The following is a 22,901-nucleotide window of genomic DNA, read 5'->3' on the forward strand; positions in this document are numbered from 1 at the left end:
CAAAATCGGCACACAGGTGACCCACCACCAGCCGAGAAACTTTCCCCAAAACGGTCCCCGTTGCATTGACGTTTAAGGCCCGTAAAGCCCCCTAGACTCGTAAAATATCCGTAAAATCGCCTTTGTACGGACAAAAAAGTGGTGTTATGGTAAAAATGGGTATCAAACGAAAGCTCTCGTTTACCCAGACACAGTCCTGCAGGAAAATTCCATTTTTTCCCCATAGGAAAGTTTTTACGGGAAAATCAAAATTTTGGGTCAATGGGGGGTCCCCCCCGATTTCGTTCAAAATCGGCACACAGGTGCCCCACCACCAGCCGAGAAACTTTCCCCAAACCGGTCCCCGTTGCATTGACGTTTAAGGCCCGTAAAGCCCCCTAGACTCGTAAAATATCCGTAAAATCGCCTTTGTACGGACAAAAAAGTGGTGCTATGGTGAAAATGGGTATCAAACGAAAGCTCTCGTTTACCCAGACACAGTCCTGCAGGAAAATTCCATTTTTTCCCCATAGGAAAGTTTTTACGGGAAAATCAAAATTTTGGGTCAATGGGGGTCCCCCCCGATTTCGTTCAAAATCGGCACACAGGTGCCCCACCACCAGCCGAGAAACTTTCCACAAAACGGTCCCCGTTGCATTGACGTTTAAGGCCCGTAAAGCCCCCTAGACTCGTAAAATATCCGTAAAATCGCCTTTGTACGGACAAAAAAGTGGTGCTATGGTAAAAATGGGTATCAATCGAAAGCTCTCGTTTACCCAGACACAGTCCTGTAGGAAAATTCCACTTTTTCCCCATAGGAAAGTTTTAACGGGAAAATCAAAATTTTGGGTCAATGGGGGGTCCCCCCCGATTTCGTTCAAAATCGGCACACAGGTGCCCCACCACCAGCCGAGAAACTTTCCCCAAAACGGTCCCCGTTGCATTGACGTTTAAGGCCCGTAAAGTCCCCTAGACTCGTAAAATATCCGTAAAATCGCCTTTGTACGGACAAAAAAAGTGGTGCTATGGTAAAAATGGGTATCAAACGAAAGCTCTCGTTTACCCAGACACAGTCCTGCAGGAAAATTCCACTAAACGTAAACGAGAGCTTTCGATTGATACCCATTTTTACCATAGCACCACTTTTTTGTCCGTACAAAGGCGATTTTACGGATATTTTACGAGTCTAGGGGGCTTTACGGGCCTTAAACGTCAATGCAACGGGGACCGTTTTGGGGAAAGTTTCTCGGCTGGTGGTGGGGCACCTGTGTGCCGATTTTGAACGAAATCGGGGGGGACCCCCCATTGACCCAAAATTTTGATTTTCCCGTAAAAACTTTCCCATGGGGAAAAAGTGGAATTTTCCTGCAGGAATGTGTCTGGGTAAACGAGAGCTTTCGTTTGATACTCATTTTTACCATAGCACCACTTTTTTGTCCGTACAAAGGCGATTTTACGGATATTTTACGAGTCTAGGGGGCTTTACGGGCCTTAAACGTCAATGCAACGGGGACCGTTTTGGGGAAAGTTTCTCGGCTGGTGGTGGGGCACCTGTGTGCCGATTTTGAACGAAATCGGGGGGGGGGCCCCCCATTGACCCAAAATTTTGATTTTCCCGTAAAAACTTTCCTATGGGGAAAAAGTGGAATTTTCCTGCAGGACTGTGTCTGGGTAAACGAGAGCTTTCGATTGATACACATTTTTACCATAGCACCACTTTTTTGTCCGTACAAAGGCGATTTTACGGATATTTTACGAGTCTAGGGGGCTTTACGGGCCTTAAACGTCAATGCAACGGGGACCGTTTTGGGGAAAGTTTCTCGGCTGGTGGTGGGGCACCTGTGTGCCGATTTTGAACGAAATCGGGGGGGGGGGACCCCCCATTGACCCAAAATTTAGATTTTCCCGTAAAAACTTTCCTATGGGGAAAAAAATGGAATTTTCCTGCAGGACTGTGTCTGGGTAAACGAGAGCTTTCGATTGATACCCATTTTTACCATAGCACCACTTTTTTGTCCGTACAAAAGGCGATTTTACGGATATTTTACGAGTCTAGGGGGCTTTACGGGCCTTAAACGTCAATGCAACGGGGACCGTTTTGGGGAAAGTTTCTCGGCTGGTGGTGGGGCACCTGTGTGCCGATTTTGAACGAAATCGGGGGGACCCCCCATTGACCCAAAATTTTGATTTTCCCGTAAAAACTTTCCTATGGGGAAAAAGTGGAATTTTCCTGCAGGACTGTGTCTGGGTAAACGAGAGCTTTCGTTTGATACCCATTTTTACCATAGCACCACTTTTTTGTCCGTACAAAGGCGATTTTACGGATATTTTACGAGTCTAGGGGGCTTTACGGGCCTTAAACGTCAATGCAACGGGGACCGTTTTGGGGAAAGTTTCTTGGCTGGTGGTGGGGCATCTGTGTGCCGATTTTGAACGAAATCGGGGGGACCCCCCATTGACCCAAAATTTTGATTTTCCCGTAAAAACTTTCCTATGGGGAAAAAGTGGAATTTTCCTGCAGGACTGTGTCTGGGTAAACGAGAACTTTCGATTGATACCCATTTTTACCATAGCACCACTTTTTTGTCCGTACAAAGGCGATTTTACGGATATTTTACGAGTCTAGGGGGCTTTACGGGCCTTAAACGTCAATGCAACGGGGACCGTTTTGGGGAAAGTTTCTCGGCTGGTGGTGGGGCACCTGTGTGCCGATTTTGAACGAAATCGGGGGGGACCCCCCATTGACCCAAAATTTTGATTTTCCCGTAAAAACTTTCCTATGGGGAAAAAGTGGAATTTTCCTGCAGGACTGTGTCTGGGTAAACAAGAGCTTTCGATTGATACCCATTTTTACCATAGCACCACTTTTTTGTCCGTACAAAGGCGATTTTACGGATATTTTACGAGTCTAGGGGGCTTTACGGGCCTTAAACGTCAATGCAACGGGGACCGTTTTGGGGAAAGTTTCTCGGCTGGTGGTGGGGCACCTGTGTGCCGATTTTGAACGAAATCGGGGGGGGACCCCCCATTGACCCAAAATTTTGATTTTCCTGTAAAAACTTTCCTATGGGGAAAAAGTGGAATTTTCCTGCAGGACTGTGTCTGGGTAAACGAGAGCTTTCGATTGATACCCATTTTTACCATAGCACCACTTTTTTGTCCGTACAAAGGCGATTTTACGGATATTTTACGAGTCTAGGGGGCTTTACGGGCCTTAAACGTCAGTGCAACGGGACCGTTTTGGGGAAAGTTTCTCGGCTGGTGGTGGGGCACCTGTGTGCCGATTTTGAACGAAATCGGGGGGACCCCCCCATTGACCCAAAATTTTGATTTTCCCGTACAAACTTTCCTATGGGGAAAAAGTGGAATTTTCCTGCAGGACTGTGTCTGGGTAAACGAGAGCTTTCGATTGATACCCATTTTTACCATAGCACCACTTTTTTGTCCGTACAAAGGCGATTTTACGGATATTTTACGAGTCTAGGGGGCTTTACGGGCCTTAAACGTCAATGCAACGGGGACCGTTTTGGGGAAAGTTTCTCGGCTGGTGGTGGGGCACCTGTGTGCCGATTTTGAACGAAATCGGGGGGGACCCCCCATTGACCCAAAATTTTGATTTTCCTGTAAAAACTTTCCTATGGGGAAAAAGTGGAATTTTTCTGCAGGACTGTGTCTGGGTAAACGAGAGCTTTCGATTGATACCCATTTTTACCATAGCACCACTTTTTTGTCCGTACAATGGCGATTTTACGGATATTTTACGAGTCTAGGGGGCTTTACGGGCCTTAAACGTCAATGCAACGGGGACCGTTTTGGGGAAAGTTTCTCGGCTGATGGTGGGGCACCTGTGTGCCGATTTTGAACGAAATCGGGGGGGACCCCCCATTGACCCAAAATTTTGATTTTCCTGTAAAAACTTTCCTATGGGGAAAAAGTGGAATTTTTCTGCAGGACTGTGTCTGGGTAAACGAGAGCTTTCGATTGATACCCATTTTTACCATAGCACCACTTTTTTGTCCGTACAATGGCGATTTTACGGATATTTTACGAGTCTAGGGGGCTTTACGGGCCTTAAACGTCAATGCAACGGGGACCGTTTTGGGGAAAGTTTCTCGGCTGATGGTGGGGCACCTGTGTGCCGATTTTGAACGAAATCGGGGGGGACCCCCCATTGACCCAAAATTTTGATTTTCCCGTACAAACTTTCCTATGGGGAAAAAGTGAAATTTTCCTGCAGGACTGTGTCTGGGTAAACGAGAGCTTTCGATTGATACCCATTTTTACCTCTTTGTGACGTCATTTCTAGGGGAAAACGGGTCATAAAGGTTTCCCTCTACCGGGGCCTTTTTTCCCCCAACCGAATCTGTGCTGTGCTGAATCTGTGCTGAATCTGTGCCAACTTCCGTTACATTAATATTAAGCACAAATTGTAATGAAGTCTGCAGCTTGTCTCTATATCGACCTATGCTATCGACGCGTACTCATCATAAGCAGTAGAAAGTGAACACTTTCTGCAAATAAACACTGATTTTGTGTGCAGCCGGTGCAGCCTTCTGCGTTGTGGGGGGTTACTGACCAAGTTACTGACCAACTCTCAAACTCCTCGTGTGTGCAGTCGTGTGACTGATCACATTTTGATTTAAACGGTCACTAGGCCCTAAAGGCTCTGATTTTTTATTACAATTTTTGTATCAGTCAAGACGACAAAACATATGAAAATCAATGATGGCAACAAGTGAAGATGCTTGTTCGGATGATTTGAATTTTGTTCCTGCTGGTGAAAGTGGGACAATATCAGGCACAGAACCTGAACCTGCAAGTAAGGTTGAGGTGAGGTTGAGATGCAATTTTTAGCTTAGTCAAGAGGTAGGTAACATGCAACCACTTGCGAACCATTTCATCTTGAAGATACCGTCTATATTATTTACCTTTGTAATACTTGAGTAAGGACTCACATTTTAACACAAAACAAACTCACCAAGATAATAGCTGATGCAAAAATGATGGCTGAAATGGGTCAATAGAAATTTCACATCAAACTTCCCACATACACACACATAGGCGTCGCCAGAGATTTTCGGTTGGGGGGGGCAAAATCAACTTTTGTGTTAAATCTTGCCTTCCTCCAGTCGTTACTCATTCATTTTACATATCATTCAACGCGCAATGGTGCGAGGAATACGATGGTGACAAGGTTTTCCTTGTAGCTATGACTTGCCATTTTTTACAGAAAATTTAATTTTTTAAATTTTTGAACAAAAAACGACCGGTAGAATCACAATGGCTGCGCTTGCCGACACACTCTGGAGAGCCCCTGTGCAGACGCTCGTCGCTCATGATCATAAAAAGGTTAAACGCTCAGCTTAAGCGAATCACCTTGCTGAAACTTTCATTCACGCATGCATGCAGAGGTTCTACGTAAAATGCATAGGGCTTACCTATCCCAGCCGCCGATTGAAGCTAAGTAGGGCTTTCAGCGGAGAGTGAATGTCGGAAGTGTGAATCGGAAGTAATTCATCTTTGCTCCAGTGAGAGGAGGTGTAGTGTGAACAAAAAGTTTCTCGTTTTTCGTGTGTAGGGAAGCGCTGCAAACGCGAAGAAAAGACGTTTAACGGAACCAAAATTTCGCACGGCATAGCGGCAAGGGATCCTTTAGCGATAGGCTTGAGACTTCCAGGCCATTTTAGGCCACTCAGGGTCAGTGTGGGCTCTCAGAAGCCTGCTTAGGATCCTGAAAATCGGCGCTGGTCACCCCAAATAGTTACGTGTACATATGTGGTGCTTTAGGGCTTTCCGAGCCCAAGGTGGGACCCTCAGAAGCCAGTGTGGGCGGCGCCGGCGGCGGGCGCTAAGAGACCAGGCCCAGGGTGAGCAGGGAGCCCTCAAATAGCAGTGTGAACCCTGGAGGTCTGTGTCGAATCCCTAAGGACCCTACATAGGGACATAAGAAACATGTGCTGGGACCCTCAGAGGCACACCCGAGTCGTGCCCCCTAAACTGCAGGCTTAGGCTCAGCAAAATCTGTCGCCTCAAAAGCTCGGCTGAGCTATCAGAGGCCTAAGATTCTCAGAAATATTTGAAAGTATCCTCAAAGATCCGTGTGGCCCTTCAGAGGTCTACGCATGTGTAAGGTCCTCAAAGATTCCTGTATGGGCCCTCAGAGAATATGAACACCAGTGGGACTCTCAGAGGCCGGTTTGGGCCCTCTGAAGGCTTCTTAGAGCTCAGTGGAGCTCCTTCGGAGCCTGTGTGAAAAGCAAGCAGTCATGAGCCCTGTGGCACTTGAACGGTACTTGAGGCTGTCGCAGACATTTGACGAGAGTTGAGAAAGGCCCGAAGATTCAGTGTCACGCTTTGAACGCAAATTTTGTATCAGCACTTCAAAACTTATGAAAATCAGCTATAAAATGTAATAAAAAACCAACGAGGAACATGAAATGAATCACAGTATTGACACTTCCGAGTCTGGAGTCGGTGTTTTGACGATGTTGGCGACTGCGACTCCGACTCTGGCTTGAACGAGTCTGACCTCACAGGCATTCTCAGAAAGGTACCCCCATTTTTTCCCGACTCCAAAATCTCATCGGATCTGTATCGATCTCAGGGGGTGCCCGGTCCGAGGTTGGGGGGGGGGGGGCAAGCTGCCCCGCTTGCCCCCCCCCGTGGCGACGCTAATGTTAACACACATACTGTGAAAACAGCATCTATATTTTTGCACCATTCAGATTTCAGACCTAACTTTCTAGGAAGTGGACTTAGGAGCAAAATTGAACATATCTGATCATTTCAATATGCTCTTATGCAATCTCTGAGAAGGTTTGCTGTAGGTAGTAAATCAGTGATGATCTGAAGCTTAAGCTGCTCTGAAAAATCTTTTAATCCTTTTGTGTCATTGCGTCTGACATTTTTGCTTTTTTCCAGAACTCATCTTGTGTGCTATGTGGAACCACTATACCTGTATCAGACCAGGATGGATGTGAACCTGGAAGAGTGGACATATTTGGAAGGTTATCACCTGCCTATGACATCATTGTTATTAATAAGGTAGGTAGGGAGGCTACCTAGTAATTCTGTTCTTTTTTAATGTCGACAACTTGAACCACTTCATGACATAGGTACCCTAAACTTAATTAAGTATTCTAGCTCATAACAATAATATTTTTCCAGTGTCAACCCCAAAATTGCCATCCATTTCCCAAGACAGTATGCATTCTGAGGTGGCTTTTCTGTTGCAGATGGCTGCTGTGACAGGCTGCAGTGCTGCAGACCTGCACAGCCGCGGTAATCACATCTGCACCAGCTGCCACGACCGCCTCCTGAAGCTGCACTCCATGGAGATGACAGTGAGTGGGCTGAACTGAAAGAAGCTTTTCAGATGCTCAGATCCTCCTCAAAGAGACTGACTTGAGAAAGACTCGGGAAACTAAGAGGCCCAGAGACCATGTCCTGTTTGTCCTCCAGGTTGACTGGGGGAGGGTACTGCTCACACTTTCTGCCATCTCCTCCATCCCTCAGGTGAGTGGGCGCTGCTCACTTTGTGTGCTGCATCCCTCCCCCGGGTGGACTAGGGTGGGCACTGCTGAGTGCTGACCCCTCTGCCCTCTCCACTTCCCCAGGTGGACTCAGGGTGGGCGCTGCTGACCCCTCTGCCCTCTCCACTTCCCCAGGTGGACTCAGGGTGGGCGCTGCTGACCCCTCTGCCCTCTCCACTTCCCCAGGTGGACTCAGGGTGGGCGCTGCTGACCCCTGCCCTCTCTACTTCCCCAGGTGGACTCAGGGCGGGCGCTGCTGACCCCTGCCCTCTCCACTTCCCCAGGTGGACCGGAAGCGGGCCGGAGGGGGCGCTGCTGACCCCTCGGCCCCCTCGGTCCCCCAGTTTGACCGGGAGCGGGCGCTACTGACAGCTGCCCTCCGTCCTCAGGTGGACCGGGAGCGGGCACCGCTGACCCCTCTGCCCTCCGTCCCCAGTTTGACCGGGAGCGGGCACTGCTGACCCCTCGGCCCCCTCCGTCCTCAGGTGGACCGGGAGCGGGCGCTGCTGACCGCTCTGCCCTCCGTCCCCAGTTTGACCGGGAGCGGGCGCTGCTGATCTCTCTGCCCTCTCCCTATCTCAGGACGTGGACCGGGAGCGGGCGCTGCTGACCGCTCTGCCCTCCGTCCCCAGTTTGACCGGGAGCGGGCGCTGCTGACCCCTCGGCCCCCTCCGTCCTCAGGTGGACCGGGAGCGGGCGCTGCTCTCTGAGCTGTACCGCCGCCGGTGCGCGCCCGCCACTGACCGGCCGGCTCCGCAGTCCGGCGCCAGTCTGCTGCTCGTGGACGACATGGAGGTGCGGCTGCAGGACGACCAGGTGACGGCCGTGCCGCTCACCACCACCCGGCGCCGGCAGCTGCTGCGGCAGGCGCGCAGCGCAGAGCGCCGCTTCGAGTGCAAGGTGGGTCGCCGGGGAGGGGGTGGGAGGGAATCAGCGAGGGAATGAGGGAGGAGTGGGACTGGAGGATGTGGCAAAGATGATCACAGTGGTAGGAGGAAGGTATAGGCGAGCATGAGGGATCTGCGCCCTATTCAGCGTTTTATCGAGCGACCGTAAGGCGTTTCGCCAGCCGCGTTCAAGTCCTTGAACTCATAATTCAGATAAAGTTATATGTGGACGTGGCTGCAATGTATCCAGCATCCACGCACCGTATACCCGTCTACTCCTGATCCCGTGGCCGGCCGGTGTGGCCCGCTGACGGTGGCCGAGCAGGAGACGTTAGCGTCGGCTCAGGACCCGTAGCCGCGGGGCTCAACGGTTACCGGAGACATTCGTCCCTTCCCTCCCCCCCCCCCATTCGTCTCCGCGTGCCATCTCGGTTCCTGGATCACGTACTGTAGACTGAACTCCATTTTCCACTGCATGTGTATCAAACTTCTTCAAGGAAATTTCGCCTCCAGCACTGTGCACCGTATTAGCTGCGGTACATCCACCCGCCTCCTACCAACTCCGCACTGGTTTTCGATATTTTCCTCGCTCCATTCCGCTCTCGTTTGCTCTTGGTATTCGGTCCAACTTAAGCATCCTTGCCAACGTTTTCCACCTTTTCATACGACGGACGCAATTATTTTATTTTCACGGCAAATAACTCCACGCCTGTCCTCTGTAGGTATGTGGGAAACGTTTCCGAGCCTTCAGTCACCGCGTGGAACACATGCTCATCCACGTGAACGAGACGCCCTGGGCGTGCGAGTTGTGTCCGAAGACCTTCCGCACCAAGTCGGCGCGCACGGCTCACCAGCGGGTGCACGCGCCGGCCGCCGCCCGTTTCAGCTGCTCCGTCTGCGATCGACAGCTCTCCGACGCGGCGTCGCTGCGCGCACACGCACGTACCCACGAGCAGGACAAGCCGTACACGTGTGACACGTGCCAGCACAAGTTCGCGCGCCGCAAGGACTACGCCGTGCACGTGCGCCAGCACACGGGCGAGCGGCCGCACGCGTGTCCCGACTGCCCGCAGACGTTCGTGGCTCGCTCGCGGCTGAACCGACACCTGCTGCTGCACCGGGAGAAGCAGTTCGCCTGCGCGTGCGGCCGCGCGTTCCGGCGCCGGTACGAGCTGCAGAAGCACGCGCAGAGCTGCGGTCAGCCGGGTACAGGTGGGGAGGCGGCGCCGGCTGACCCGGCCCCTGTGACCCAGCCGGACGGCCAGCCGGCGGCGCTCACCTACCTGCCGGTGGTGCTGCGCGAGCCGCCGGCCGTCTACTACCAGGTGGTGACGCCGGTGACAGTGGAGGGCGCAGACGGGGCCGGACAGACCCCGGCGCACCAGGCCGTCCCGCAGGGTCAGGAGCAGGCGATCCAGCTGCCGGTGGTGACGTACTGAACCAGGAGTGAGAATCTCAGTGGCTGCTCTGTGAGGGTGCGACAATTCACAAGGCTGCTGATGAATTCAAATGATCGAGCTTATCTCCGCAGGAAGTTATTTTTAAGCTCCGTTTACATGACAGCTTCAGCCTAGTCGTGTTATTATTTATTTTGTTATTTAAATGGTGTAACGATTTTGCTGAGAGGCATGGAAGTTCGTTCCGTTTTTTTTTTTTTGCACTTTCATAATCGCAAAATTTTGTTTCCTTGCGTTTGAATCAAAATATTGATATCAACTTTTTCATTCACTCAAATTACATTGATCAAGATGCTTTGATGAATTTCCCCAACATTGTTTGTTTACCCACATGACTTGTTATGTGGGTTGTGCTACTTGCTACTTGTTATGTGATTATGCTACTTATTTATCGTGTTATGATGTAACGTATAGCGTTTGTTTTATACAAACAACCCAGTCGTGAAATGACGAGATGGAATGAAAATAACGGTAAATTAAATGTAATTATTTTTCAATCATTAGCCAATCATGCCTTATTCTGTCGTCAATGTGAACATCTTGACATGCCAACAGCAAATGCTGTTTTCTCTTGAAATGGGGGAAAACATGTAAAACCAGTGGATTTTGACAGCCAAAGTTTGACCCCAACGGTCGGCATGGGCCATGCAGCCCGTTTACATAATATTTATCGCATTCCACCTTCATTCCACGGTATGTGAATACATTCCGGATTAGCATACCCGAGTTCATGTTTTTGTCACAGGCCTTACGATTTAAGTTTTCGATTGTCGACACCTACAATGACTGACTAGGGCTCCTATGAGTAGTCGGCGTTTATGCCATGCGGTAATTTGTCGAATTATCACGGATAGAGATAGAATGGCAAGGACAGCTTTGATAATCATGTACCTTGTAGCAAGGTAGTGATCTGAGACTTAGCATATCTTGTGCTAACGTGGCAGCGATAATAAAGTCTTCCGATATTTTTGTATCAACTGTAACTATTCAGCATCATGTGTGATCCTGATTGCTCTTGACGATGTATATTTTTGTATATCTGTATTGTAGAGTCATATCTGCCCTGAACTACATTCTTTGGGCCGCTGTCACTAGCAAACAACTTCACATGGATACCGCTTGTCCTAGGTGCTCGCACTTTGATCCGTCAATAGGCTGTTTGGTTTATGGCTTGCCATTCGGTTTACAGCAGGTGTGACGCGCTCTGAGTTGTAAAATGCGCGCTACCGAGCGACTCGCGCTCCTGTTACAGCGGCCTTCCCCAGCCAAAGTCCGACGGAACGGGTCTCACTCTGACACATCATATTTGGCTCGCGTGCTCCATTCCCGCTCGATGCATTCATTCTGATACATTGCAAATATACGGCATTACTTGCATATCACTGTGTTTCTATGCTCTTCGGCTCTCTGGTCAAAACAAGTTTTGTTCCAGAGGAGAGAGTTCCACGTCCCCCTTGCTCCTGTTTCCACTACTTACAGATTCTTAGGAGTAGCAATATGAGCACGTGACTCATAAGTCATGCGTGAGTGTGTTACTCACACAATTACGTTTTCCTTCGATTGGTGACACAGGAATCATCAAGTCGTTTGACATCCACCCTCATCCGTTCACAATGGTCACAGGTTTCTCGGGCGCTGCGAACAAATTGCGGTAGAAATCGATGAGGGACTTCCTGAGCCGTTTGTTGAAGAACAGGTAGAAGAGGTAGTTGGCGCTGAAGTTGGCGATCTCGAGCAGGTTGGCCAGGGCGGTGGCCACGTCCAGCGCCCGGCTGGGCCGTTCGGCGTACAGCAGGCAGCAGCTGGTGACGGCCGCCGGCGTCATGCCCAGCACCAGGCCCACCATGATGGCCGCCACCAGCCAGATGAGCTGGCGCTCCTCAGAGACGGCGCGCTCCTCCATGGCAGCCATGCTGGGCATGCTGGCCACGCTGACGCCGCGCTGCTGGCCGGGCCCCGGCGGCCGGCGACCCTCGGCGCGAGCCACCATCTCCCGGAAGCCGAGCGCGATCCGCCAGTTGAGCAGCAGGCCGGCCACCATGGGCGCCAGGCGCGTCACCACCTCGCTGAAGATGATGTAGCCCTTCCAGCCGCCGGTGCGGTGGTGGTCGACCGCCCAGCCGCCGGCCACCTCCTTGGTGGAGCTGTTGAAGAGGCACGGCAGACTGACGACCACGGACACCACTCCCACGGCCACCAGGCGCCGCCGTGCCTGCTCCCGGCGCTGGGTGCGCTGGAACTCGACGTAGCGGCAGACGGAGGTGTAGCGGTCCACGGTGAGGACCAGCACCACGCCCACCGAGGCACACATGGTGGTGGTGAGCAGCCACTGCTCCACGTGCGCCGCGTACGTGGCCAGCGGCTCTGTGTCGATGGTCTCTGTCGGCGCCGCCAGACGCACCAGCGTCGGAATCAGGCCGGCCATGATGCTCATGTCGACCGAGGAGAGCACCACCAGGAAGAGGCGCGTGACGCCCCAGCGCTGCGGCGCCACCAGACACGGCAGGAACACCAGGTTGCCGACGATCCCGGACGTGACGAGCAGAGGCGCCACCACGCCGTACGTCACGTGGTGAAGTCGTCGCGTGAACTCGGCGTCACTGACGTTCAGGTACGGGTGGTCCATCTGTGGGGAGACGCGCTGGTAAGGTCAGGTCATCTACCCTGGGTGAGGTCGGGCGGAGCGATGTGAGGTCAGACGAAGGTGACTGTTTGATAGCAGGGTGGAAGGCCTAGATGAATGTTTGTGGACACGAATAGCACAGGATGATCCTGTGTGGCCACCTACCGATAGCCAGCATGTGAATGATTGACATGCCTTTTAAAAGGAACCAAGTACTTTTGGGTGCCTGCTGGATTCAAGCATACTACTGTTTTCTTTCGATTCATGGTTGATTGTTTGCATGCAAATTTTTATTCAATCCCAGAGAGGAAGTGCCCAGCTCGATAAATGACCGACTGATGACAGACTGAAAACCAGACTGAAAACGACGATGTTTCAATCTGAAGCGCTTCAGCTTCTTTAGTCTCGTGCACTGACTCATTTTCTGAGCTTCGCATCTTGCTTCGTATCATGCACGATTGCGACTTTTGGACGTTTCGGTAGAAAGATAAAGGTAATATTTAAATATAGCATGCATAATAGCTCATCATTTACCGCATTTTAATGTTGTGCAGATAAGGTACGAATGTAATTTATGCAGGCTTGGATTCTGCTTCACTCTGTAAACTTGCCTTGATATACGGGTGAAATGACGTGGGTACAAAGTTGACGGCAGTTATTAAACGGCGCATGTCCCAAAATGTCTAGCCTTTTCTTCAAGCGGAGGCTTTCAGGAAGGGACTACCGTATCAAAGTGTTTCGTTTCGCAAAAAGGTGTCAAGTGACCATTCAAGACATTATTACTTCAGCCACTTGGAAAGGGAGCTTCGACCAAGCGTGCATTGAAACGATGACGCGCAAGACTGGTCGCTTCGTTCCCTTTGAAATGTTCCTGTCGCTGCTTTTGACGAGTCTACGGAACGGCATGTACGAATCGCAACTCGGTTTGATGACGTTCAGGGACTTGCAAAATTTATTCAAGGAAGAAGTCAGCCCGGCAATCGCGAAGCAGATGGACGAAGAGAACCGACGTTATCTTATCCTCACCGTCAACCAGCCAATGATGTAAGTGCGTCTTGAGTCTGACATGGACAGATCCCACTTTTGACCGCGCCATCATTTGATCTGCTCGATTGTCACGATATCGGATTGATTTATTTAATGCTTACACGTGTCAGGGGGATCTAAACCAACTTTGCAACGATATTGCACGCTCTTGACTTGCATCATGACACTGCACACACCATAATTTAGTTTGCCACCGGCTTACGCCGCACTAACACGGTTTCGCCGGTAATCCATCCCTTGTTTGTCGTCATTCTATCGCCCAGTGTTTTATTAAGCCAGTCAGCTTATTATTGCCCTGATTAAGATTTATAGTGCTGGGGTTATTTTGGCACGTGTTAAACATATCCAGTTTACTTTGCAGGCTATATATAGTAGAGATAGACAAGCTGGGGTCATTAAGCGCTTTCTGATATGATAGGGTGCGAGTCATCTGAGCCCGTAGGGCTCTCTGGGTTTTAGCACCGTGTTTAGAGGCCGTTCCGTTGTTTATTTTGTTTCAGAACACACTATCCACTTCCTCTGCTGTACACTCAGTGTCCGGATCCTGAGCTGATGAGTATGACCAAGCTGGAGCTGCAGAGCAGCATGGCTGCCAGCGCAGGCGACTGTCCTGGCGCCGTATCTCAACAGCCTTGTCATCCACATCAGACTAGTCCCTCGTTGAAACGACCAGTGAGAAAGAAAGAACGCTCTTCGGAGTCGGTTCGGCCGCGCTCTCGTAAGATCTCCTTCGGCAAGGGCGACTTCCTCCAGCGGGTGATGGGTGAGCAGATCGAGAGAGCACTGAATGACAGCTTCGGCCAAGCTGCCGGCGGGGAAACAGTCGAGTCTCTGCGCCTCGAGCTGCGAGAACAGGCCAGGGATTTCAAACACGAGCTGGCGCGTCTCCGTCGAGAAAACGAGCGGCTGCGTCGGCGCGTCGAGGAGATGAAGATCCGTGAGATGGAGCTCGCCTCTGAGCTGGTGCGGGTGACTGAGAGGCAGCGACTGAACCTGCCGCCGGCCTCGGAGCGGACGGCCACGCCGCGGTGCCGGTCGTCTTCCCCGGGCCGGTACGGACGGCGGCGCGGCCACGGCTCGGGCAGCACCGGCAGCCTGGCGTCGCAGACCCCGCGCGCCGCCCGATCACTCTTCAACTTTTTCGACACGGACGAGGCGTGGTCGGGCCGGAGAGCGTCGCTGGAGCGGCGCCGCTCCTCGCCGGCGCTGCGCGACGAGCCGGCAGAGCGCAGCCGCCGCCTGCGCGCCAACATGCGCTCCAAGAGCCTGGACGACACGCGCGCCCACGCCGCCCTCGAGCGGTACCTGTGCTCGCCGGGCCGGCGCTGCTACCGCCGAGCCGAGTCGAGCGACCGGCGCCACCGCTGGGAGGAGCCCGAGCGCGCCCGACCGCGCGGCTGGACCGCCTTCGACCCGGGACAGTATGTCCGCGAGCGGCGGGAGGCGCCGCCGCGGCAGCGCAGCTCGGACCGGGAGCCGGCGGCCCGGCGGCCGGCGGCTCCGGCAGCCTGTGCTCCGGCTCCCAGCTGCGCTCCGGTGCCGGCCCCTCGGTCCCGCTCCCGGCCGCGGCCGCGGAGGAAGGGGGTGGCGCGGGTGGCGGCGGCGGCGCCCAACCAGCCGCCGCCGCCGCCGGAGCGCTGGGAGGATGTGGGAGACTCGGCCGTGGCCGGGATGCGCCAGCTGGAGACCAGACTGAGAAACCTGCAGCGGATGCTGGCCGAAAAACTGACCTGACAGTGAGCTGGGGAGGATCTACTCTTCATTGGTGTCAGAGGTGGAAGTTCATTGCAACGTGAGGAGCCGCCAGCGCTCAGCAAGATTACGGCAGAGTCTAATTTTGGTTAGCTGAACTTCGTATTTTAACGGCTCATTGACCGTACTACAGCGGGTATGTATATTGAAGCACCAGATTGCGAGTGCTGGTAGCTGATCAATGATCCTATGCTATTTTTACGAACTATTTTCGTATAATTGTTGATCATGTTCTGAGCTCACAATAAACCACGGCATTTTAATGCAAACGGCTCGACGTTTAACCATTTACCAGGTCAACGGCGGATCGCTTGCGGATTTCGCCATGTTTGCTTCAATTTAATTTCAGTTTTAATTTCATTTCATTTTTTCACGGCATAGCCAACCATCTCGCGATGACTCAGGGTGCTGAGTGTTTTACAACAGAGTGCCTTTTGACCTTATCGTTTTAATTGGCCGAGCTTGATTTATGGTCGTCTAGTTTGGGTCATGGGTGTGTTTGCCAAGCCATCGCGGGGCCATGGTTGAGATCCTTTATTTTTTCTTTTAAATAAAATATGCATGAGACTTAGTTCAAACCAGCAATTGGTTACAAACACCCGAACGATCAGGTGATTCGTGACTTCATATTTGACCTCGTATTTGTCCACAACGGAGGTAAAAATTAACCTACAAAGCACTACTTGTTGAGCCCTTTGTATTTCGTCAGTTTTTATTCATGCTCGAAAAACGAGTTGTCGCATTCTTCGCCTAGCTTTTCCACCCTTCCTGGCGCAAAAAAAAATCCTTCTCGCAAATACCTATCCTATACCACATGGTATAAGAAGGGCCACATGAGAACCGTGAATAGAAGCTTGCAAGAAGCGTGGATCACCAGAAATTCGAGAAGGTACCTACCTTTTTCGTTGGCCTGTGAAGGCCTGTGGCTCTTCAGTGTCGTTTCAGTCACCGCTTCCTTCTGCTGCTGTTGTACCTCCTGCTGCTGCTGCTTCTGGTAGTTGTGCTCGTAGTCAGCCTCGCAGCGTCTCCCCGTCTGACCATTCCCTCCCTTCCTCCTCCTCTCCTCCCGGCGCCGGCACCCTCCCTCTCCCTCCACCGCCGGCTGAGCAGTGGCGCTCCCAGAGGGGCGCTCTCTGCTTCCACACCTCGTGGCCGGCAGCTCCTATACGATTAGATACTCGGCTCAGATAGGCTGATCCGTCCCCGGTCCTGCCGCCCGATCACAGCGCCTGTCAGACCGTGTGCGTTGGTTATCTCCGACATATTCCGGCGCTGTGGTGACGGGCCGTGCTCAAACACAAAAGGCCACCTGCGTGGGGCCCCATGACTAAGAGGATTAACGAGCCAGCACCTGTGACGTGCGTGAGTGGTTATGTGTCAGCGGTATGAGAGAATCGAAGAAACTGAGCCCAAGGGAGGTTACAGCGATGTAGGTACAGTAGTTAGTTCGCTACCGTGATGAGCCAAAATATTGCTGCTCATGAATAGCATGAAGCGCGGGAGAGGGGTGCATTCTCTTTTCTACGGTGTTACTTGTGCCGCTTCCTTTCATGGGCTTCCGTTTTGGCGGACGCATCAGCACACAAGCTTTGCGCACCCAGTACCCACCCATCATTCCAATGTACCTACTTTCAAATATAGGCCGTTACGTCGCATGCTAATTAATCATTCCAAAGGAAATTAAAACGCTTGAACGGTAGTCACTTGACACATACCCAGCCTTCATTGGACGATATTGACTGGACGCTCTCAAACCGACGCCGGGAAATTTCCCCCTTGCTCAGTCACTAGATGGCACTGGTGGTTTTAACTGGGTGGTAGGCTGTCCCGCAGGGCATCATGTTAGTGGATATTCGTGCCGCTAGATGGCACTGGGAGTGTGCGCCTGCATATATCCTGTACCGCATAGCCCCAAACCGCGAGTTCCGGTGCTAAGGGCTGATTGATAACTCATGTTGCGTCGGTGATCGTATTGAACCTTGCCAAATCTAAAGATTTCCTTATGCTTCTTGATAGTCTTTATTTCGGCCATGAAATGTGTAGTGAGGCTTGGGTGGTCCGTGCCATATGCATTCGCCGTTTCGCGACAGCTATAATTTCACGGATAGTGACACCTGTTCGTCGCCAGGGATAGATGAAAGACTTCCACCGTAGCAAAAAAAAAAAAGAAATAATAAGCCGACTGGCTTTACTTTGAATTCTACAGTATGTATTGTCAATATGTGGTGAATGAGCACCGGCATTCTTCGTCGTTTTTGTTGGCGCTCTTTGCGTGGATTACGTGTAGCAGAGATGCTGGTTGCGAGAAGGGGCGTGTGTCTTGTCATAGTGCCATGTTGCTTTGCTAAAAAAGCACGCATTTAGGGCTAGACTATGCTTGTCCGTCGTGTATTTGGTCAGTGCTCTAATCGGACCTCCGACAGCGCTTATGCTCCAACAATAACCTGCGATACCCACTGCGAATCTCACGCGAGAACAGTATGTTCAGGAACGGGTTCGCTGCTAGCGTGAACAGCTCCAGGTTGTTGCCAACTGCTCGCCACACTTGGTAACTCGTGTAGCCTTTGGTCAGCTTCATCTTGCCCTGGGCCGCCCACACGAACAGCAGCGCAGAGAACACGTTCGAGATGATGCTCAGAGCCGAGATGGCCGGCAGCATGTAGGCGGCCCGTAGCCGGTGACCGCTGGCGCGCCGCCTCTGCCTCGGCGAGCTACCGACACTCGCTCCAGTGCCGTACACGCTCGACTCGACCAGCTCGATCACCGGCGGTGGCGCCACCTGTGTGGTCGGTCTGCTGCAGCAGCACCGCCGCCAGGCGGCCGGAGCGGGAAACACCTGCCCGCCGGCCCTCGCCGCCAGGCCGCGCACCACCAGTACGTTGTTGATTAGGATTCCGGCGGCGGGCAGCAGCCGCACGACGACCTGCAGTAGCCACTGGTAGACCATCCAGGCTGTGGTATAGGTGAACCCCTCCTGACGCAGCACGTACCCTCCAATCTCCTCATCCAGCTCTACCTGAGACTGGAACACCATCGGCATGAACAGCGTCATGGACACGGCCAGGGTGCAGGCGATCCTGAGGAAGGCCACGTCGCCCGTCTCCTCGGCGAGATACGAGGTGGGCCGCGTCACCGCTACTCGCCTGTTAGCAGACAGCCAGAAGGTGATCCACACCCCCGACGCCAGGCACGTGTTCGTTAGAGGTTTGTTCAGATGGGCGGCGTAGAAGGCGAGTGCCAGCGGCGCGCCGGTGCAGGGGTGCGCCGACTCCTGCGACAGCAGATAGGCGAACACGGAGCAGAAGCAGAGTCCGATCAGGTCGGCCACGGACAGCCACAGCAGGTAGGTGTAGACGGTGAGCGCGCGCAGCGGCGGCCGGCGCAGCACCAGCAGGTTGGCCAGGTTGGCCACCACTCCCACGGCGCAGATGGCCTGCGAGCACCAGCCGTAGGCCGCGTGCGCCAGCCGCTCCAGCCGCGCGTCAGAGGCCGGGCACGGCTCCATGGGCGCCGGCGGTCACCAGGGGACGGGATGTGCGGAGAGCGAAACTTCCAACGGGAGCCGCCAGCTAGTGAGATCCGAGCTTGCTCGACGTCCAAATGATGTCCAATGTCCATTAATTCAGTGGGTAAGCTGATATCGCCATTCTTTTAGCAGAGATATGGAGTTTTGTTCCTTGGTTAGAAAGTTCTCCTATTTTCACACGGTATTTTGTGCTATCGTCTCATTGCCATTCATAACTTCTCTCTCACGGAAATCATAAAAGCACTACTGGTCGTGGTCTGTTCAACAAGCTAAGACACTGAGCTAACGCTTTGCCTCATTTTCAGTCGTCGCCTATCACTTCTTTACACCAGAAGTCCACTCCACATTGCATATCAACACAGGCGCAGATCACTAACGAGCACAGCACACGGTCCTCCGCCGTCCCCCCGGGTCGGTCCCACACTGACTGACATATGGCCCTCTGCGACCCTGGGCTGGCCCGTCGGCCATCGCCAACCGATCGCCGATTATTGTTGACCTCGGGTCGGCCCGGTACATAACGCCTCGGGCAGTCCCGCCCCAGGCTATCCGCCGCGCCGTGTCATTCCCGCCGTCATCTGGGGTCATATACGCGTGTCGCGTGGGTGTGTACCGTCTGCGCACTGCACACAGGAGATATGCGGTAATGACCAATCATACGACGGTTATCGGGCGAGCATATCGTCCGTTGGCTGACATTCGATGGAGCATCTTCCAGGCAAGCCGCAAGGTCATATGTAGTCACGTTGGTTGTATTCTTTGTTTCCAGGCAATGCTCGATTCGAGCTGGCTGGTTAATTGTGTCGCTGTAGTTTCTTCTCGTGAAGGACCTGTTGTCTTGCTGTTGTCTTGCAAAGTTGCATGTTTGGTCATCCAATAGGCGGATCCAGAAAGACGGTCTGAGGTCTCGGACGTTGCGGGGAACATAGGTACCTTCGAAGAAGTTTCTCTGAATTCAAAAAAATCGTCGGGTTTCGTTTCCTCACACACTGCTGTGGAGTTGGAAGCAAACTTTTCCCGATGAAAGTTATCAAGCTTCCTTCTTATTAGAAAAACGACAAAGTTTCACTGATATTAGATTTTCTTTTGGGCGCTGCGAGGGGGACATTTGCTGGCTCCTAAGAAACACCCCCTTGATCCGCAAGTGGGTGATCAACCATCACATGTGACATACACATGCATTGTCCGTGTAAAACAAATTCATGTCCCTTTCCTTTCCTTTGATAATCCCATGATGAATTCCTTTCCTTTGATAATCCTTTGATAATTTGATAAGTCCCAACTCGTTGCATGTAAAATGCACATGTAATCGAAAATCTAAGCGTAACTATAACGCCTATAACCTCCGCCATGCCCCCTCAAAAATTGATTTCATGTGTGCATAACTATTTTGGAGTAGGTAGGTAAGGGGTAAGCCAAATGCCAATGTATATTAAAAGCAATGTTTGCAATCGATGTTTGTGTAGCTCGATGCGTTTTATTTTGAGTCTGCTATGCATTGTATTCCAGGGCCTATTTTAAGACAATTGGACTGGGGTGGCCAGGCAGTGGTGGCGCCCCTGTCTCTTGTGTGGGCGCCTCCCCCCCCCCCCCACCGAAATACTGCTGTGCGCAGCATTTCGATGGGGGGGGGGGCGTCGCAATCGAGTCTCAGAATCTTTTCTTTGTGACGGTAGTACGTAAGGGCTAACGTTTCGGGAAAGTGTCTGGAGGCCTTTGTTGGCATAGTTTTTTTTCTAACATAGCCCTTTCGGGCGATGCATGGAAAGAATTAAGCCAAAAGTCGGCTGTGCATGGTGCAACCCCCTTTCGTCAGAGAACTTTTACTGCTTATGCCGATGGCCCTCAAATCCCCCCCCCCCCCCGATCCGTCCATGATAAACACCTTCCCATACCAAGAAGCCGGCGTCACTCGAGGTCACTTTATCTTGAAATTTCGATATCGATGACCTAAGGTCAGGTCAATTTTTTGACCTCTCCATTAGGTATAAGTCAATGGGAGAAAATTGAAAAGCGCCTGTTTTAGACGAACGCCATTCTAAACATTTTCAAACACTAAATTACGAGTTAACATGACACGCTGAACCAGAAAATGGCACCCGTGACCCCTCGTTATGCCCCCGAGGTCATATCAGGTCACGAATGGTATCTAACAGTTTTTCGCTAATAACTTCTGATAGAGGCAAGCTAGAGCGATGAAAACGCCTCAGATGTGTTTGGCTCGACGATACGGATCGACTGATATCCAACATGACCATTTCCGGTCAGGTCATTACCTTGACCTGTAGTCAAATTTTCAAGTTGACCTTTCAAGGTCAAATTATAGTTCATTCGACGCGTCTAGACGAGAGGAACACCATGCTGGCAAAAATACTGTCGTGTCTCTCTTGAGTCAAAAGTTATTGAAGAAAACGAAGTTTTTGCACTCTGGAGGCTAAACCGTTGACCTGAGGTCAAACCTGAGAACATTATTCAGAAAGCCCTGTAAAAGAGCTATCGATTGCGCTTTTCCGCGGCGCTGCACACTGGTCGGAAACGCCCTCACGAGAGGCCACGGGCGATTCCGGAGTTTCGGATTATTTTTTATATAGATCGATTTGAAATTGATCAAATTATTATACTTAGGCCAAAAAACTAATCCGGGTGACCAAAAATAACTGTAATCAACCCCCGAAGATGGGGTATCCCAGAACTCGGAAACTGACGCGGAGCAAGAGGTTTCTTGAGCCGGATATTCAGAGTCTTATTGCTGATAAACACCAAATTGAAATCCCACATATTATGCATCAAAATGTTCGTTATGAAGTTGCCGACTGGTCAGTGCAAATTTTTTGGTATATTTTTTACCTAACTAAGATATACTGTAGCTTTTTTATGAAGGCTCTCCTACAGTGATTCTGGAATATAACTGCAAAGTTTAGGTAAGGAAACAACAGGTAGTCCCATCTAGTCCCACTCTGATTTTTTGTGAGCTGAAGCAGGATTTAAATTTACACCAGGGCAACATAAAAGCTAACTGCGCATATTTGCGCAAAATTTGCAGGAGCCGCTCTTCCTACCCAAGTACCGCCCGCCCCGCCCCAGTTTCGGCTCGGCCGCCGCGCCCGGCTTACGCTGACCTATGTGGCCTGCACGCATCCATGCGTAGTTGACTGGTCATTAAAAACAGATGCGCTTGAGTTTATGAATTTTGTGAAAAGCGCGTTTTATGTATGCATTTATGTATGCATTGACATCAAAAGCCTTCCACATATTGCGTGGCGATTACGGCTTGCATTTAGAGAGCCTTGCTATTGACAGCCATCACTCGGCTGAAGAAAGTGGAAATTGAAACCTTCGTGAATATAAGACGCCGCAAATATAGGACACCTGTCACTGACGTCGGGTTACCTTGGGCCGTCTTTTTATATTAGATCACAATTCCGGTATTTAACCCTGGCCGGACCGATTGGTTTTCTATATTGACCGGGAAGGGTTGGTACAACTCCCTCGCCGTTTCGCCTCTAATTGAGCTAGAGCCTCGCGGAAAAAAAACGAGCTTGTGTGCCGTTATAAGACGCAACAATTAGGTACTACCCGATTTTAAGGTCTTAGGTCAGCCAGTGGCCTCTTAGGTCAGGTAAGTGCCACAAGGCACGGGCTCGGTTTTAGGTTAATTACTTTGCCAAAAATGGTCGCACTGCCGCGATTTTGGCATCATCGTGTTTGTCTAGCTCAGGCGCGTTGAATGCTATACTTGGTGTTCGGGTGAAGTCAACTTAAGGTGTTAACCTCGGGTCAGGGTCAGGTCGGGGCCCCTTAGGTCACGAAAATGGTTGAAGGAGGTCATATCGCATATCATTCGATTCGGCAGGTCTTCCTGAGTCCAATGGTGGCTTTCCCGACTCTCTAGCTCCATCTGATCAGGAGTTATTGACAAAAAACTTATATGGCCTTAGTGACGTCATAAATGACGTCACGCAAAGTCAACAACGCTAAAGTGAAGCACTGGACCTTGCAAGGAGCGCATGAAACCATTCCCGGTGCCCGAATAGCAGCTCCCAATTTCCCTTGTTGACTTAAAGTGGTGCTAGATCCTGTATTATACTCAATTATGAC

The 22,901-nt window shown here is 51.6% G+C and overlaps 4 protein-coding genes across 5 annotated transcripts; 2 read left to right on the top strand and 2 right to left on the bottom strand.

Annotated features, from left to right (window-relative positions):
• The first annotated feature begins 4,392 nt into the window (after nt 1–4,392).
• On the top strand, nt 4,393–10,908 carry LOC122371701 (zinc finger protein 32-like). Of its 2 annotated transcripts, none has more exons than XM_043348261.1 (5): nt 4,393–4,809; nt 6,901–7,023; nt 7,215–7,322; nt 8,193–8,411; nt 9,121–10,908. In XM_043348261.1, exons 1-5 carry the CDS (start codon nt 4,702–4,704, stop codon nt 9,835–9,837), a joined length of 1,275 nt encoding a protein of 424 aa, XP_043204196.1. In that variant the 5' UTR covers nt 4,393–4,701; the 3' UTR covers nt 9,838–10,908. The 2 variants fall into 2 exon arrangements, with proteins under 2 accessions (XP_043204196.1, XP_043204197.1); XM_043348262.1 differs by having other exon boundaries at nt 4,411–4,798.
• A 228-nt stretch (nt 10,909–11,136) lies between these two features.
• LOC122371702 (probable G-protein coupled receptor AH9.1) lies at nt 11,137–16,393 on the bottom strand. Its single transcript, XM_043348263.1, has 2 exons — nt 16,175–16,393; nt 11,137–12,481 (listed from the first exon to the last, which is right to left on the bottom strand). The coding sequence occupies exon 2, from the start codon at nt 12,479–12,481 to the stop codon at nt 11,456–11,458; it is 1,026 nt and encodes a 341-aa protein (XP_043204198.1). The 5' UTR covers nt 16,175–16,393; the 3' UTR covers nt 11,137–11,455.
• Nucleotides 12,944–15,540, top strand: LOC122371700 (centrosomal protein CCDC61-like). The gene is made up of 2 exons (XM_043348260.1): nt 12,944–13,522; nt 14,026–15,540. Exons 1-2 carry the CDS (start codon nt 13,158–13,160, stop codon nt 15,257–15,259), a joined length of 1,599 nt encoding a protein of 532 aa, XP_043204195.1. The 5' UTR covers nt 12,944–13,157; the 3' UTR covers nt 15,260–15,540.
• Nucleotides 16,394–17,651: 1,258 nt separating the features above from the next.
• Nucleotides 17,652–19,116, bottom strand: LOC122371703 (probable G-protein coupled receptor B0563.6). The gene has a single exon (XM_043348264.1). The coding sequence runs from the start codon at nt 18,780–18,782 to the stop codon at nt 17,682–17,684; it is 1,101 nt and encodes a 366-aa protein (XP_043204199.1). The 5' UTR covers nt 18,783–19,116; the 3' UTR covers nt 17,652–17,681.
• Between the last annotated feature and the right edge of the window lie 3,785 nt (nt 19,117–22,901).

This window comes from Amphibalanus amphitrite, unplaced genomic scaffold, assembly GCF_019059575.1.
Source record: "Amphibalanus amphitrite isolate SeventyFive unplaced genomic scaffold, NRLGWU_Aamphi_draft 001270F_arrow, whole genome shotgun sequence".
NCBI lineage: Eukaryota > Metazoa > Arthropoda > Thecostraca > Balanomorpha > Balanidae > Amphibalanus > Amphibalanus amphitrite.